Source organism: Ostrinia furnacalis, unplaced genomic scaffold (assembly GCF_004193835.3).
Source record: "Ostrinia furnacalis isolate ACB-3 unplaced genomic scaffold, ASM419383v2 OfSCF3507, whole genome shotgun sequence".
Taxonomy (NCBI): Eukaryota; Metazoa; Arthropoda; class Insecta; order Lepidoptera; family Crambidae; genus Ostrinia; species Ostrinia furnacalis.
In genome coordinates, this window is record NW_021133746.1 from 468,011 (window position 1) to 481,437 (window position 13,427).

Genomic DNA, 13,427 nt, shown 5'->3' on the forward strand with positions numbered 1-13,427 from the left:
AGCGTTAACGGTGGGCGCTAAGGAAGTCGGATCAGTCGATGCAATGGATGCGTGGGATTGTTGCGAAATGGTCAATCGTAATTTTACTAATGATTTAATTTTACTAACAATTTTGTTTGTATTATTTAGAAATTAATAGGCCGGGGACAAAGACGTATTTTAAAATAAATAATGGTTTCATTAGCTTATGTTTATAATTTTCGACAGATAATTAATAGGTAGGTATCTACTATGAGTAATTATTTCCTATCATTAAAAATTATGGTAAGCTATTAAAATTTACGTGATTTGACATTAATGCTATAGATCAATCAAAACCAGTTTATAGAAACAATAAAATTATAGCATGTTATTTATGTAAATTCCATTTAATCCATCAGACTACATTTTGTAGCCAAATAACATCTATTATTACAACTACCTACAAGCTACTCTTTACCTCGATGTGCCGTGTCGTCTTAGTACCTTATGTATGACTCCAAAAATAACAATCATGGTATATGTTTTTCCTAATAAAATTACCTTCCATCATCAGCTCACCTTAATAACCTGAAATAATACAACTGTTGGTACATACGTACCTAAAATATTTATGAAATTATCCTCCAACTCCTAAGCGTTAAGGAGTTGTTCTTTACTACTGGAGATGGGCTGGAGGACGTAGCGTGGGCAGGCTTCCTACTAGGTGGACCGACGATCTGGTAAAGATCGCGGGAAGAGCCTGGATGCGGGCAGTTCATTGTGGAAAACCTTGGAGGAGGCCTTTGTCCAGCAGTGGACGTCATTTGGCTGAAACGAACTTTAAAACTACTATCACCTGTTCATCATGATAAGCAGATGACCTGATGCAAACACTTGAATAACTTTAGAAACTATACGTTTCTATAAAATTAAAAGAATTATCCTCCAACTCCTAAGCATTAAGGAGTTTTACCTTCCATCATCAGCTCATCAACATGAGATGATGACTTCCAGACGCAAATACTTGAATAACTTGAGAAAAAAATATGAAAAACGTAATTAAATATATGAGGTTTGTCCTCGATTTCCCTAGGATCCCATCATCAGTTCCTAACTTGGTAACAAAGAGACCACCTCAAAAGTACTCTATCGAACAAAAAAAAATTGAAAATCGGTACAGAATTGACGAAGTAACCTCGAAACAAAAACATACAGTTGAAACATAGAACCTCCTCCTTTTTTTAAGTCGGTTAACAAGAGCTTAATGTGTGCCAATGCAACGCAGCATCACTAGTCGCATCGGCATGACCCGCGCGATCAAATCGCATTCACGTAAACATCTTCGAGAAAAACTCAACGATCCCCACTACTTACACTACTTCACGAGCTTTTTTAAAAAACGACCGCCCCAAACTACCGCTGTCCTCTTCCCGCCCCTGCTCGTAGTATGGGCTACTCTGTGTTGTCGTCCTTCTCTAAGGCTTAGCGCTCGTCAAGCGGGCGGTAATCTATCACGAAAGTTTATTCGGTTGAGAGACGTAATAGCGGTGAGGCGAGAGCTACCGCGCGGTGAAGTGTGGATGTGCATTTTCAAAAATGGAATCGAAACTGAAAAACTTCAAGGACTCGTTGACTTTGCAAGATTGTGAGAAGACAAATTTGAGCACGCCATTTTCGATTAATGACATTTTGACCAGAGAGAACGAAGGGAAGTACTGTCAAGAGAGTTTTGGCGCGAAGATGAGTTTCCTGGCGAAGGCATCGAGCTGTTATGCCAATGAGGAGTTTCCGAAGAAGGAGGTTTTGGAAAAGAGTTTGAAGTATTACGACGACTGCAGCAGCTACAGAGATTACGCGGACGACGGCGCTTTGGACATGTCCAGGAAAAACAATTATCCAGTCACAGAACTTTCAGGTGAGTTATATAATGTATAGTTTCCAATTTTTTGTGGTGTGTTCTTTAATTTTGGACTTTTCTTGCATGACTCTTTATTATTGTCATTAATTCTTGAATTACTCTACCTGACAATTTGTTGTTTACTTAACTTTGTTTAAGTATTTGTTTATTTGTTGTCAAACAAAAATGACTCATCTGGGTATTGTCGAGACAGATTTAATTGTCAGTGTTATAGCCTACTTATTTTAGTATTCTGTGGTGTTATTGTCAAAGTTAGAGTAATTTATTTACGTTTGATTTTTGTTCTGTTTTTTTGACATTGATTTTATTTTATTTTGTAGAATAAGTATTATTAATTTATGCTTGCTTAATTTATAAACAATGTATTTTTATAAGTTCATGTTGTGAATTCCAGTGCCAGCTGTGGTAGCGGGTTCGAATCCCGCCGAGGATAGGGTTGCCAGATCCAAAAACACAAAAGTCGGACGCAGTGCTTCATTTGGCCGGACATTTTACCTTAAAAGCCGGACATGTGCAATTAGTGTCATAGCTCATCATCAGTCGTCCAACATCCTGATGCGTGCGCTTCGTAGCTTCGTATTATCCTGTGGCTCGATTTTCGCCTGGCGCGGCAGCTAAATAAAAAGCCTAACAAAAGTCGGACAGGCCGGACAACACAATATTTGGCCGGACAAGACCGTAAAAAGCCAAACAACCTGGCAACCCTAGCCCGGGGACAAAATGTTAGTGCGATGAGCACTAACATTTAATTTTGTACCTGGAGTTTACTCTACTTTTTATGGAGGTAGTTAGGTATGTTGATGCATGTAAATATTTCAGTTACAAAGGTACTAATTTTATTTTTATGGGTAAGTAAGTAAAACTGAGTGCTTGGATAAAATATTGGTGCGATTGTTGGAAAAGTCCAGTTATTTATTTACCTATAGTTTAACTAACTTTAGCGCGTGGATTTTGGTGTAGGTATTACAAAATGTCTTATCAAAAATTACAATCGCATTAAGTCTTAACCCCCTAAGACCCATTTTTTTTATCTGTAGTTATAATAACCAACTGTCAAATGTATGTCAAATTTAATGACAAGTGGTTAAATATCAGCAAAATGCGTTTTTCGAACGATGGATAGCTTGACTTTTAATTTTAGACTGGGTTGCATGTTACTCTAACTTTAACAAACGTCAAAAATCTGTCAAACTCCGTAAATAGCACCGGATACCGTTATAGCTACGTTTAAAGTTAGGTGGTGCAACTCAGCCTAAGTTTTTGTTTTTTGACCATTGGTCAGTCAATTTAATTAGTTACGAGGTGTGATAGTAGTAACAGTTCCTCCGTGGTTGAGGATTTCGGGTGAAGCTCGCTTCCACCTTCGGCCTGATCATCACTTACCATCAGGTGAGATACAGGCCAAGAGCTTCCAGGTTGTGGGTAAAAAAAAATATTTTACCTATTTGTGGATTAAAAAACTGGGTCTTATGAATAAAAGTTACACGTGGGTTGTGGTTTAAAGTGACGTTTATTATGGTAATTACATTTTATACCACTAAGGGCTGTTTATACCATCGTCGGATAAGTTTTAACTGAAGAATAAGTAAGTTTGGCACATTGATAGTGTCAGTATGGGAAATATGTCAAAATGTCAATTTTGTTCTTCAATTAAAAGTTAGTAGAGTGTAACTTTTTATTATTACCTAAGGGGGAAGGGGGTAACTAATTAACTACTCGTACCTGTTTGAAGTAATAAAAAAATATTACTTCAAACAAGTACGATAAAATTTACTTCTTGCAAAAGTAAGAATTTTCAGATTCAGTCTTTGCGAAAAAATTAATCCCCGTGAAAACTTTCCTCCCCTTTTTTTCATTTCCTAGTTATTATAATAAGAAAATACGCATAATCGTATGTCTCCTAAAGTATCTCATAATATCTTCAAGTAAACCAAAATCGCTAAAATCAAGTGGCAGTGGGTGGGGCACATAGCTCGAAGAGCTGATGGCCGCTGGAGCAGGAAAGTTCTTGAGTGGCGACCACGAGCCTCAAGACGTAGCGTGGGCAGGCCTCCCACTAGGTGGACCGACGATCTGGTGAAGGTCGCGGGAGGTGCCTGGATGCGAGCGGCGCAGGACCGGTCTTTGTGGAAATCCTTGGGGGAGGCCTTTGTCCAGCAGCAGTGGACGTCTTTCGGCTGAAACGAACGAACGAACGAACGAAACCAAAATACGTCATCAAATTGGTCTTATTTTTCCGATTAAGTATACTAACCTACTTAATTATTTTGTCCAAACAAAAAAAAAACAAAAATTTTTGAATGCAATGTTGTTAGTTGTTACAATGTTTATAAACAACTTTTTTTTAGTTTTGTAATTAGTTAGTCATTGTATTGGTTTATTAAGAACTTTTATTGGCTTATCTGAGCTTTGTGTACTTATGAATTCTGTCTTTAATGACTTTCGTCTTCGACAATACTTAATTATTTACTTATGTAAGCGACTTAAGTATGTTTATTTAATCATTATCTCACATATGAGTGCTACCTGTTAAAAATCATAATTTAATTGACACGCGATTTCTATTGAGGAAAAAATACTCGTAGAAAAAAATACCAAAGACAACTCAATATGGTTTTAATTTTCGATATTAGATAATGTTTTACGATATTCGTATTATCTCACCTTAATACGTACGTAACTGTCGTTAGCTAATTATGTGTATAAACTTAGTGTTAATGACTTCTAATTACTTACTTTCACTAATGAAATGAAAAATCTTAATATTTCAACAAAAAAATGACATGTCGTTAAATACCATGGATGATTTACATATTATATAAAACCTCAACCCGTTTGTAATTAGAAAAACAATATAATTCTAATAAATACATTATAAATAAACAAAATACTTAATCGATTTGTGCAAATAATTGTAAATATTTATTGCTACTGTGGAATGAAGCTTTGTGTATGCCGCTCATTTCTTAATCCTTTACTTATTTAAACTGTTTAGTTTGTTTAAACGACCTTAATTAAATTAACTCGACTAACCAGGTAGGATGGGTTAATCATTAAGAAAATTAATTAACAGGGTTATGTATATTTTTGCATTAATGTAATTAAGAATGACATTGTTTTGGTTAGTAAAATGTAAGAAAAAAAGTTGTATGTTTTTTTTTTACTATCTTTTAATGTCACTTGCCAGTGTTTGTTTATTCGAAAAAAATTAAAAAAAAAACTAAAATCATTGACAACCTAGAAGACGTGAAAAAACAATCGCCATCGATTGCGTTCTAAACTTAAAATTTCAAATTAATTCCCTCCGTAATTGCGCGCCAACAATAGCGGGGTAATGGAGCATGCACACTGACCGGTCGGAAGGGTCGAGACAAAAACTTACAATAATGTTTTTTAAATGTTGGTAGGTTTAGGTATGTGCTATGTACATAATAATACGACTAAATGTCAAGTATGTTTATGATATAAAGTTATTAATTTTAAAGAGATTAAATAATATTTGTTTTCGTAATAATTCTTAATGAAGTAGCAGTAGGCAGTCTAGTCTGTCAATTTTCGGACGGACATTTAGGAATATTTATAAAAATGTTTTTTTAATTATTGACAAAGTATTTTAACTATTGACAATGTTAATTAGTTAGTTATACACTTTCTCCCTAATAATTTCTCTTTAACGATCTCTACTAGAAGCAAGGTAGGTATAATTCTCATAGAAAATAGCCATCAAAAGTAATTTACTTATCACCATTATTTATTGTATTCAATAACAAAAAGTGATCTGTGGTTTCGCGGGTGACGTTCTAAATTCAAATGGGGCCCTCCCTAATTACGGCGCGACAATAGTGGTGTAATGGAACGACGGCCGGCCGTGCCGCGCCGCGATGTCTCTACTTGGACCGTGTTCCCACTATGTTCGGAAAAAGGACAACCTATTGTTAAACAGTAACGTTACTCGTTATTCTGCGACGATAAAATATCGGATATGATACTGGGGGAAGAAACAATCTAAAACATTGCCAGCGTATAGCTGAAATGCTGATGATGAATGCTACTTTGATTAATTTGATTTTTAAAATCTAAATACAATTTAGATACCTAGTAAGTTATAATTTAGGATAGATCATTAATGGATTCAAAGTTTAAACAAAGCCGATACATTTGCAACATTTACAGTATCCTTCAAAACTGTAATAGAGGCTTTATAAACTTATCTTTATAAGTAGAGCCTAAACAAACGAAGAGTGTTTTGTAATGATACAAAAGAACTAGCACTAAGTTTTATAATAAAAGAAAGAAAGTAAATAAAACTCATATTCATACTTAAAAACTCATTTTGACCTACACTTTCATTTCTGGAACATTTCTTCACGAGAGACTTTAATCTAGATGACATCTGGAATAGCATCCGATAAAAAATCGGCTTCACCTCCACAGTGGAGCCTTAGTATCATCACTTACGATTGCGACACCCTCATTACTATAAGTGATGACGCTTAAAGCCATTCAGCCATTCAATTTAGTAATTACTACAACGGGAAAGTTTAGCGCGTGCCGCCGAGTGACGAATTCGAAATGTTTATGTAAATTTCTTTGATTAGCCACTTTTTTCGTACCCTTCAAACGTTCTTCGACGCTTTTCATTACTTAAGTTTTCTTTGAAAGCATTTTCGGCTCGATAAATGGCCTGCTGAACTTCGCTTTTTCATTTTACCTTTCTTTTGATTACGTGGTTGTATATTTATTGTAATACTTTTGGTTACGAGATTTCACTGTCTTATTTAACTCTAACTTATGGCATAATGACAAACCAAAGAGGACGAATAAAGGAGGAAGAAATCTTACTATTACATAAATGAAAACTTTTTTGCCAGATCTTAATTGACATAATTAGGTAAATAAGGAAAATCTAAGTAACTGATGATGACTCAGAGATTATTTTACACTTGAACTTGGTGGAATTCCTAAATAGAAATGTAAAAAGTAAAACTTACTTTGAACTCATTAGTGCACACAAAAATAGGTGCCTTCCTGAATCAGTTCACTTTACATCCCCGTAAACGACTGAAACTTGCCACAATAGCGTCTGCAACACGCAAAAACACAGTTACGTCTAATGCCGCTGTCCCGGTGACAATTCGCGTAATGGATCCATTGTGATCACGTGACCTGCCGGTTAATTGATTCGTGCGGTGTGAACGCTCCCTAATGAGTTTGGTGCGGGTCGGTCGAACTTTGTCCTTTTTGAGAGAAAATGCTTCCGTGGGAAAATTCGTGCTTAAAATTCCAATAATTTCACCATTATCGTTATTAATTTATTAAAATGAGGAGACCTACCTACTGATAGGTAGGTAATATGAGAGCTTTCTTCAATGATTACAGTTTCACGTACGAGTTATTATTGAAACTTTCACATGAAGTGAAGTTTGAATAATGCAAATGTTATTTTAAACTACAGTTAAATAACGACATGCGTGTAACTTTTATTGGTAAGGGGACTAAGGGAGTAAATCCCTTTCATCATCATCAGGTCATTTATAGTCTCCACTGCAGGACCCTGACCTTCTCTAATGTATTGAGGCAAATGCTACACTCCCCACACCAGCCAGACGGAGTAGGGAGGAATCTATTTAGTACCAGTGAATCAAGACAATAGAAATCAATATTGTTACCGCTGTCTCATCTGACCACTTATGCTGAGTTGCATCACCTAACTTTAACCGTAACTATAACGATAACCGGTGTTTTTTGTATGGAGTTTGACAGACTTGACGTTTGTTATGGTTAAACTAAGATGATGCAACCCAGCCTTAGGGTTCCACGAGTTTTTTTTCACAAATTACTAATACTCCCGTTAGCTCCTCGTACTAAGCTAAATATGCTTGTGTCACGAGTGAGCTCACCACAATAGTCGAGCGGCGGCGGGGACCAAACCCGTGTTTCCCGGATCACGAGTCAGCCGGTCCGACCCCTTCACCGTTCGGCTATCGTGGCTTTACCTATATTAACTGACCAAAGTAATAACATCTCTCTTTGTTCCAGATGACTACGACTCCCGTTCGTCCACCACCGGCTCTCCTCTACGACGGCACTCGTCTCCAAGCTCCGACCTCGGCTACAAGCCCTTCCTCTTCGACAAGGGCAGCCCCCCGCCCGACCCCCGCGCCCCCCGCGACTCCCCTACCTACCCAGACTACACCCAGAACAACGCCCGAAAGAAACGCTCCCGCGCTGCCTTCTCACACGCACAAGTATACGAACTAGAACGACGATTCAGCCAGCAAAGGTACCTCTCAGGCCCAGAAAGAGCGGACCTTGCCGTCAGCCTCAAATTAACAGAGACGCAAGTCAAAATCTGGTTCCAAAACCGAAGATACAAAACGAAGAGGAAGCAGCTACAGATGCAAGAGAATGGTATGCTAGCTGCCGCTGCAGCGGCCGCTAACCATGCCAGGAAAGTCGCCGTCAAAGTATTGGTTAACAACAACGGACAACCCAGTCTACCTGATATGAAGCAGTACCAGAATCCTATGTTAGGCAAAGGAATAAATCCAGCTTTATTCGCTTCTCCAAACTTACTCGAAGGTTCGCCGATCTTGAAGCATTTTGCCGGAGTCTATGGTGTGGATTTCGCAAAGAATCCGGAATACAAGGCGCTGTTGCAGGAATCGTACCACCAAGCGGTGTTACAGTCTTTGTATGGACCACATTTGGGAGTAAACTACCCAAATCTACCTCTATCCTACATGTACTACCCTGGTCACCCAGCCTTTGGCATGCCAATGCCATGCGATTTCGACAGGACGAGTCAGAGCGAAAACCGAACGGAGAACGACAAAAGCAACGGCGAAAACTCACAGACCAAAGATAAAACTGAAGAAAAAAGTAAAAGTCCGATCGCGTTGAACGAAAACAGCAATGAAAGCATGGCCAGTAATATAGAGGTAGAAAACTGAGCAAACAAAAGACAAACGGCACGGCAGCCTTTAGAAAAAAGAAAATAAATTAATTAATGAACAGATTTTAGTTCCTTATGAAGCTGGATTTCATGACCGAACCAAAATATAACCAAAATAGGTATGTTGAAAGAAGAAAGAAACCAATCCGTTAAAAGAACAAAATATTTATTAAATTATAGAAATTTAACAGATTTTAAGTTCATATGAAGCTGGATTTCATGAACGAAACAAAAAATGTAACTCACTTATATTGAAAACAGTAACCAATCCGTTTAAAAAAGAAAATATGTAATAGTAAATAAAATAAATAATAGATTTTAGTTCCTATACCTAAAGCTGGATTTCATAATACACTCGGCATCAAATAAATCGCACATCCCGCAACAAGCACTTTTCAAACGTATGCATCCTCACTTCCCACCAACATTGGTACCATTTGAAAGCCTAGTTCTAAACTTCATTTCATTAAATGAAAGGTTTTTACTCCAAAAATGTGTTTTTAGAAGGATCCAGCCAGAGGACACGTAAGATCATTATTTGGTTTTATAACCACAAAAATTTGTATAATTGGTCCCAGAGGTGAGGAGCCCCAAGTGAAGCCTTTGTTCAAGACACATTTTTGGTGTCTGTTGTTTATAAAAAAAATGTGTGGGCTTTCAAATAACACCAATATTGTTGGGGCACTATGATTGTGTCATGTCAGAAGAAAATCTTTAAAGTTCGCGTCGCGGGAGGTGCGGTTTATTTGATGCCGAGTGTAGAACCAAATTGTAACCAAAATATGATAAAAGAAAACAGAAACCAATCATTTAAAAGAAAAATATATATTTATTAAATTAAAGAAAAAACTGATTTTAGTTCATATGAAGCTGGATTTCATGTCGAACCAAAATGTAACCAAATTATTTTGAAAAATAGGTATATTAAATTACAAGAATGAACAGATTTTAGTTCCATACGAAGCTGGATTTCATAATAAAACCAAAATGTAACCAAAGTATGTTAAAAACCAAAACAGAAACCAAAGATCACTGAGTAGTTAGTAGAATTGTTAATGTTTAGGTTTAATATGTTGTAAATATGTTTTAACTGGTTGAATGTTTAGTAGTTACTACGCACATTTGTAAATAGTACAAAATAGAGTTAAATAAAAGTGCAATACAGTTTATTTTGTCTGTTGTTTTTCATATCCCTCGTGTAGATTTTAGGACTCTGAAATTGCTATCAGATAATAGGCTCTCCGCTCTACCGACTCTCTGCTGCCCTCAGAGCAAAAATAATCATACTTATTTTCCGGTTAAGATAGGTTGATTCAAAGTCTTAGGCTGAGTTGCACCACCATAATTTAACTTAAAACTCAAAAATCTGTCAAACTCCATAAAAAAAGCACCGGTTATCGTCATAGTTACCGTTAAAGTTAGGTGATGCAACTCGTCCTTAATCAAACTAGGAACAAAACAGAGATTTCAGTTTGAATAGTCCCACCTGGGAATTGAACTCTATTATCAAGATTATAGGCTTAATCCTGAATTATTTACACAACTGTAAAATATTATCTACTAAGTCGCAGATGGCTCTAAAATTGAGTTATTTCTTTAAAAATTATTTAAATGTTAATCGCTGTCTAAATATTATCCGTTTTGAAATCATAACAATTTCTGACCGAAGTATTTCTGGAGTGCAAAATATTGACTCTACCATAACATTCCTCCATTCCTGCACATTAAATGTAAAAACATAATATTGATTATGAGGAAAAGTTGTTAGATCAATCTCTATAAGAGCGAAAGGTCACTCATTGACTGACTCACTCATCACGAAATCTCAGAAACTCAATTTTGCATGGGGGTTTATTTTAGAACGTAGGTGCTAAGAACGGATTTAACGAAACTTCACCCATAAGGGGGTAAAACGGGATCCACCACGCGTACGAAGTCGCGGGCGGCCGCTAGTTAATAAAACTAGATAACTAAAATTTAGTCGTCGGTTATCGGTAGGTATATCTTTATCAGTCATTTTGTAGACCGTAATTTTCTAAAAAAAGTCTAGAAACATTCAGCTTTTAAGTATAAAATGACGCTGAAGCTTCTATCATTTAAATCGAATTAGAGACCCAAAGGAATATGGTAGCTTTTTAGTTTTTTTTACTGTAAATATAAACTCAAGAAAGATAGGCTGAGTTGCACCACCTACCTTCAACCGTAACGATAACCGTTGCTTTTTGTATGGAGTTGGGCATATTTTTGGCGTTTGCTATAGTTAAAGTAAGATGGTGCAACCCAGCCACAGTATTTCATACATAGTTCTTTCAACTAAAAAAAAAACTCACGAAGGCGAGCACATAACGATAGTGTAAAAACTTTTGAAAAACGAACAGTAGCGAGCCACCACACATGTAAAGCTCACTCGCCTTCGTGAATTGCAACAACTACAAAGCTATTACAAAAATGGCCGCCCTCGCCGGCTAATCACGCCGTAAGAAGTCCTCGGAGGCTGCGTCGCAAGTCGGAGGCGGGGCGGAGGGAAAGTGAAGAATGTCCTCGAATCACCGGCAAATTGCGGGGCTCCTTCGGCGAGGGGAGTGGAGGCGGCTTCTGGGAGTATTCTGGAACGTTATTATGCGATTGCGAACGCATGAATTCGAATCTGTTACTACAAATTACTATTTAGGTGAGTATAGATAGACTACGAGGGCCGGCTGATAAGTCCGCGGCCTATGGTACTTAATGGAATAAAATAAATAGTTTCTATTTTAAAAATTCAAAATTTCAAAATTCCGCAAATCTGCAGATTCGACTGACATGGTGATGTCCTTTGTTCGATAGATAATTGAACTATCACTGAAAAGTTAATTAGTGATTGCTTTTATAATACTACTGAGTGTCGCAACTAGTAACATGAGTAACAAGCTAATTACTCATCGCTAAGTAAGTACCTTAGGCCGCGAACTTTTCAGCCGCCCCTCGTACCTATACAGGCTGGAAACTCAGAATACGGAACAAACCAGAAACCGTCAACGGGCGTAAATGTGTATTCATATAAATTACTCCAAAACGCACTAGTTTGACTTTAGAGCAATTAGTCAATGGCCGGCGCGCGCATTGTTTACATATCCGTCAGATTGACACTTTATAATTAAATTATGCCGTCTTGTGCCGTTCCAACATGTAAGAATGCTACTGGAATTACGAAGAAAGTGCATGGGATCATGTTTTATCCGTAAGTAGCACATTTCCAATTCATTTTAATTAAATAATAATTTTCAAAAAAAATCACGGTTGTATTTTGTAAGCGTTGCCACAGGTCAACGGAATATTTTACCCTACTTTTTTATATTGAATTACATTTGTCTATAAAAAATTCACGCGTTAATTTTGTTAGCGTTACCACAGAATAATGGAATATTTTCCCCATCCTTTTTGTTTTAATTAGTTTTTAGTGTANTATGTTAGGCAAAGGAATAAATCCAGCTTTATTCGCTTCTCCAAACTTACTCGAAGGTTCGCCGATCTTGAAGCATTTTGCCGGAGTCTATGGTGTGGATTTCGCAAAGAATCCGGAATACAAGGCGCTGTTGCAGGAATCGTACCACCAAGCGGTGTTACAGTCTTTGTATGGACCACATTTGGGAGTAAACTACCCAAATCTACCTCTATCCTACATGTACTACCCTGGTCACCCAGCCTTTGGCATGCCAATGTCATGCGATTTCGAAAGGAGTCAGAGCGAAAACCGAACGGAGAACGACAAAAGCAACGGCGAAAATTCACAGACCAAAGACAAAACTGAAGAAAAAAGTAAAAGTCCGATCGCGTTGAACGAAAACAGCAATGAGAGCATGGCCAGTAATATAGAGGTGGAAAACTGAGCAAACAAAAGACAAACGGCACGGCAGCCTTTAGAAAAAAGAAAATAAATTAATTAATGAACAGATTTTAGTTCCTTATGAAGCTGGATTTCATGACCGAACCAAAATATAACCAAAATAGGTATGTTGTAAGAAAAAAGAAACCAATCCGTTAAAAGAACAAAATATTTATTAAATAAAAGAAATTTAACAGATTTTAATTAAGTTCATATAAAGCTGGATTTCATGAACGAAACAAAAAATGTAACTCACTTATATTGAAAACAGTAACCAATCCGTTTAAAAAAGAAAATGTGTAATAGTAAATTAAAGAAAGAATAGATTTTAGTTCCTATGAAGCTGGATTTCATAATACACTCGGCATCAAATAAATCGCACCTCCCGCAACAAGCACTTTTCAAACGTATGCATCCCCACTTCCCACCAACATTGCCTATTGGTACCGTTTGAAAGGAAGCCTAGTTCTTAACTTCATTTCATTAAAGGAAAGGTTTTTACTCGAAAAATGTGTTTTAGAAGGATCCAGAGTCTCTTCTTAGAGCGACATTAGTTATGGTTGATCCAACTTTTGGCTATAATGGCTATAAAGCTGGTAAATTGGGATTAATCACTATCCATCTGTTAAAAAGGACACGTAAGATCATTATTTGGTTTTTTAACCACAAAAATTGGCCTATGTAATTGGTCCCAGAGGTGAGGAGCCCCAAGTGAGGCCTTTTTTCAA

At 36.9% G+C, this 13,427-nt stretch overlaps 1 protein-coding gene across 2 annotated transcripts; it reads left to right on the top strand.

Annotated features, from left to right (window-relative positions):
- Positions 1-1,447: 1,447 nt before the first annotated feature.
- On the top strand, positions 1,448-12,889 carry LOC114357839 (homeobox protein bagpipe). 2 transcript variants are annotated; one of them, XM_028311625.1, is made up of 3 exons: positions 1,458-1,876; positions 7,919-8,413; positions 12,288-12,889. In XM_028311625.1, exons 1-3 carry the CDS (start codon positions 1,558-1,560, stop codon positions 12,701-12,703), a joined length of 1,230 nt encoding a protein of 409 aa, XP_028167426.1. In that variant the 5' UTR covers positions 1,458-1,557; the 3' UTR covers positions 12,704-12,889. The 2 variants fall into 2 exon arrangements, with proteins under 2 accessions (XP_028167425.1, XP_028167426.1); XM_028311624.1 differs by lacking the exon at positions 12,288-12,889 and having other exon boundaries at positions 1,448-1,876; positions 7,919-9,254.
- Positions 12,890-13,427: the final 538 nt, after the last annotated feature.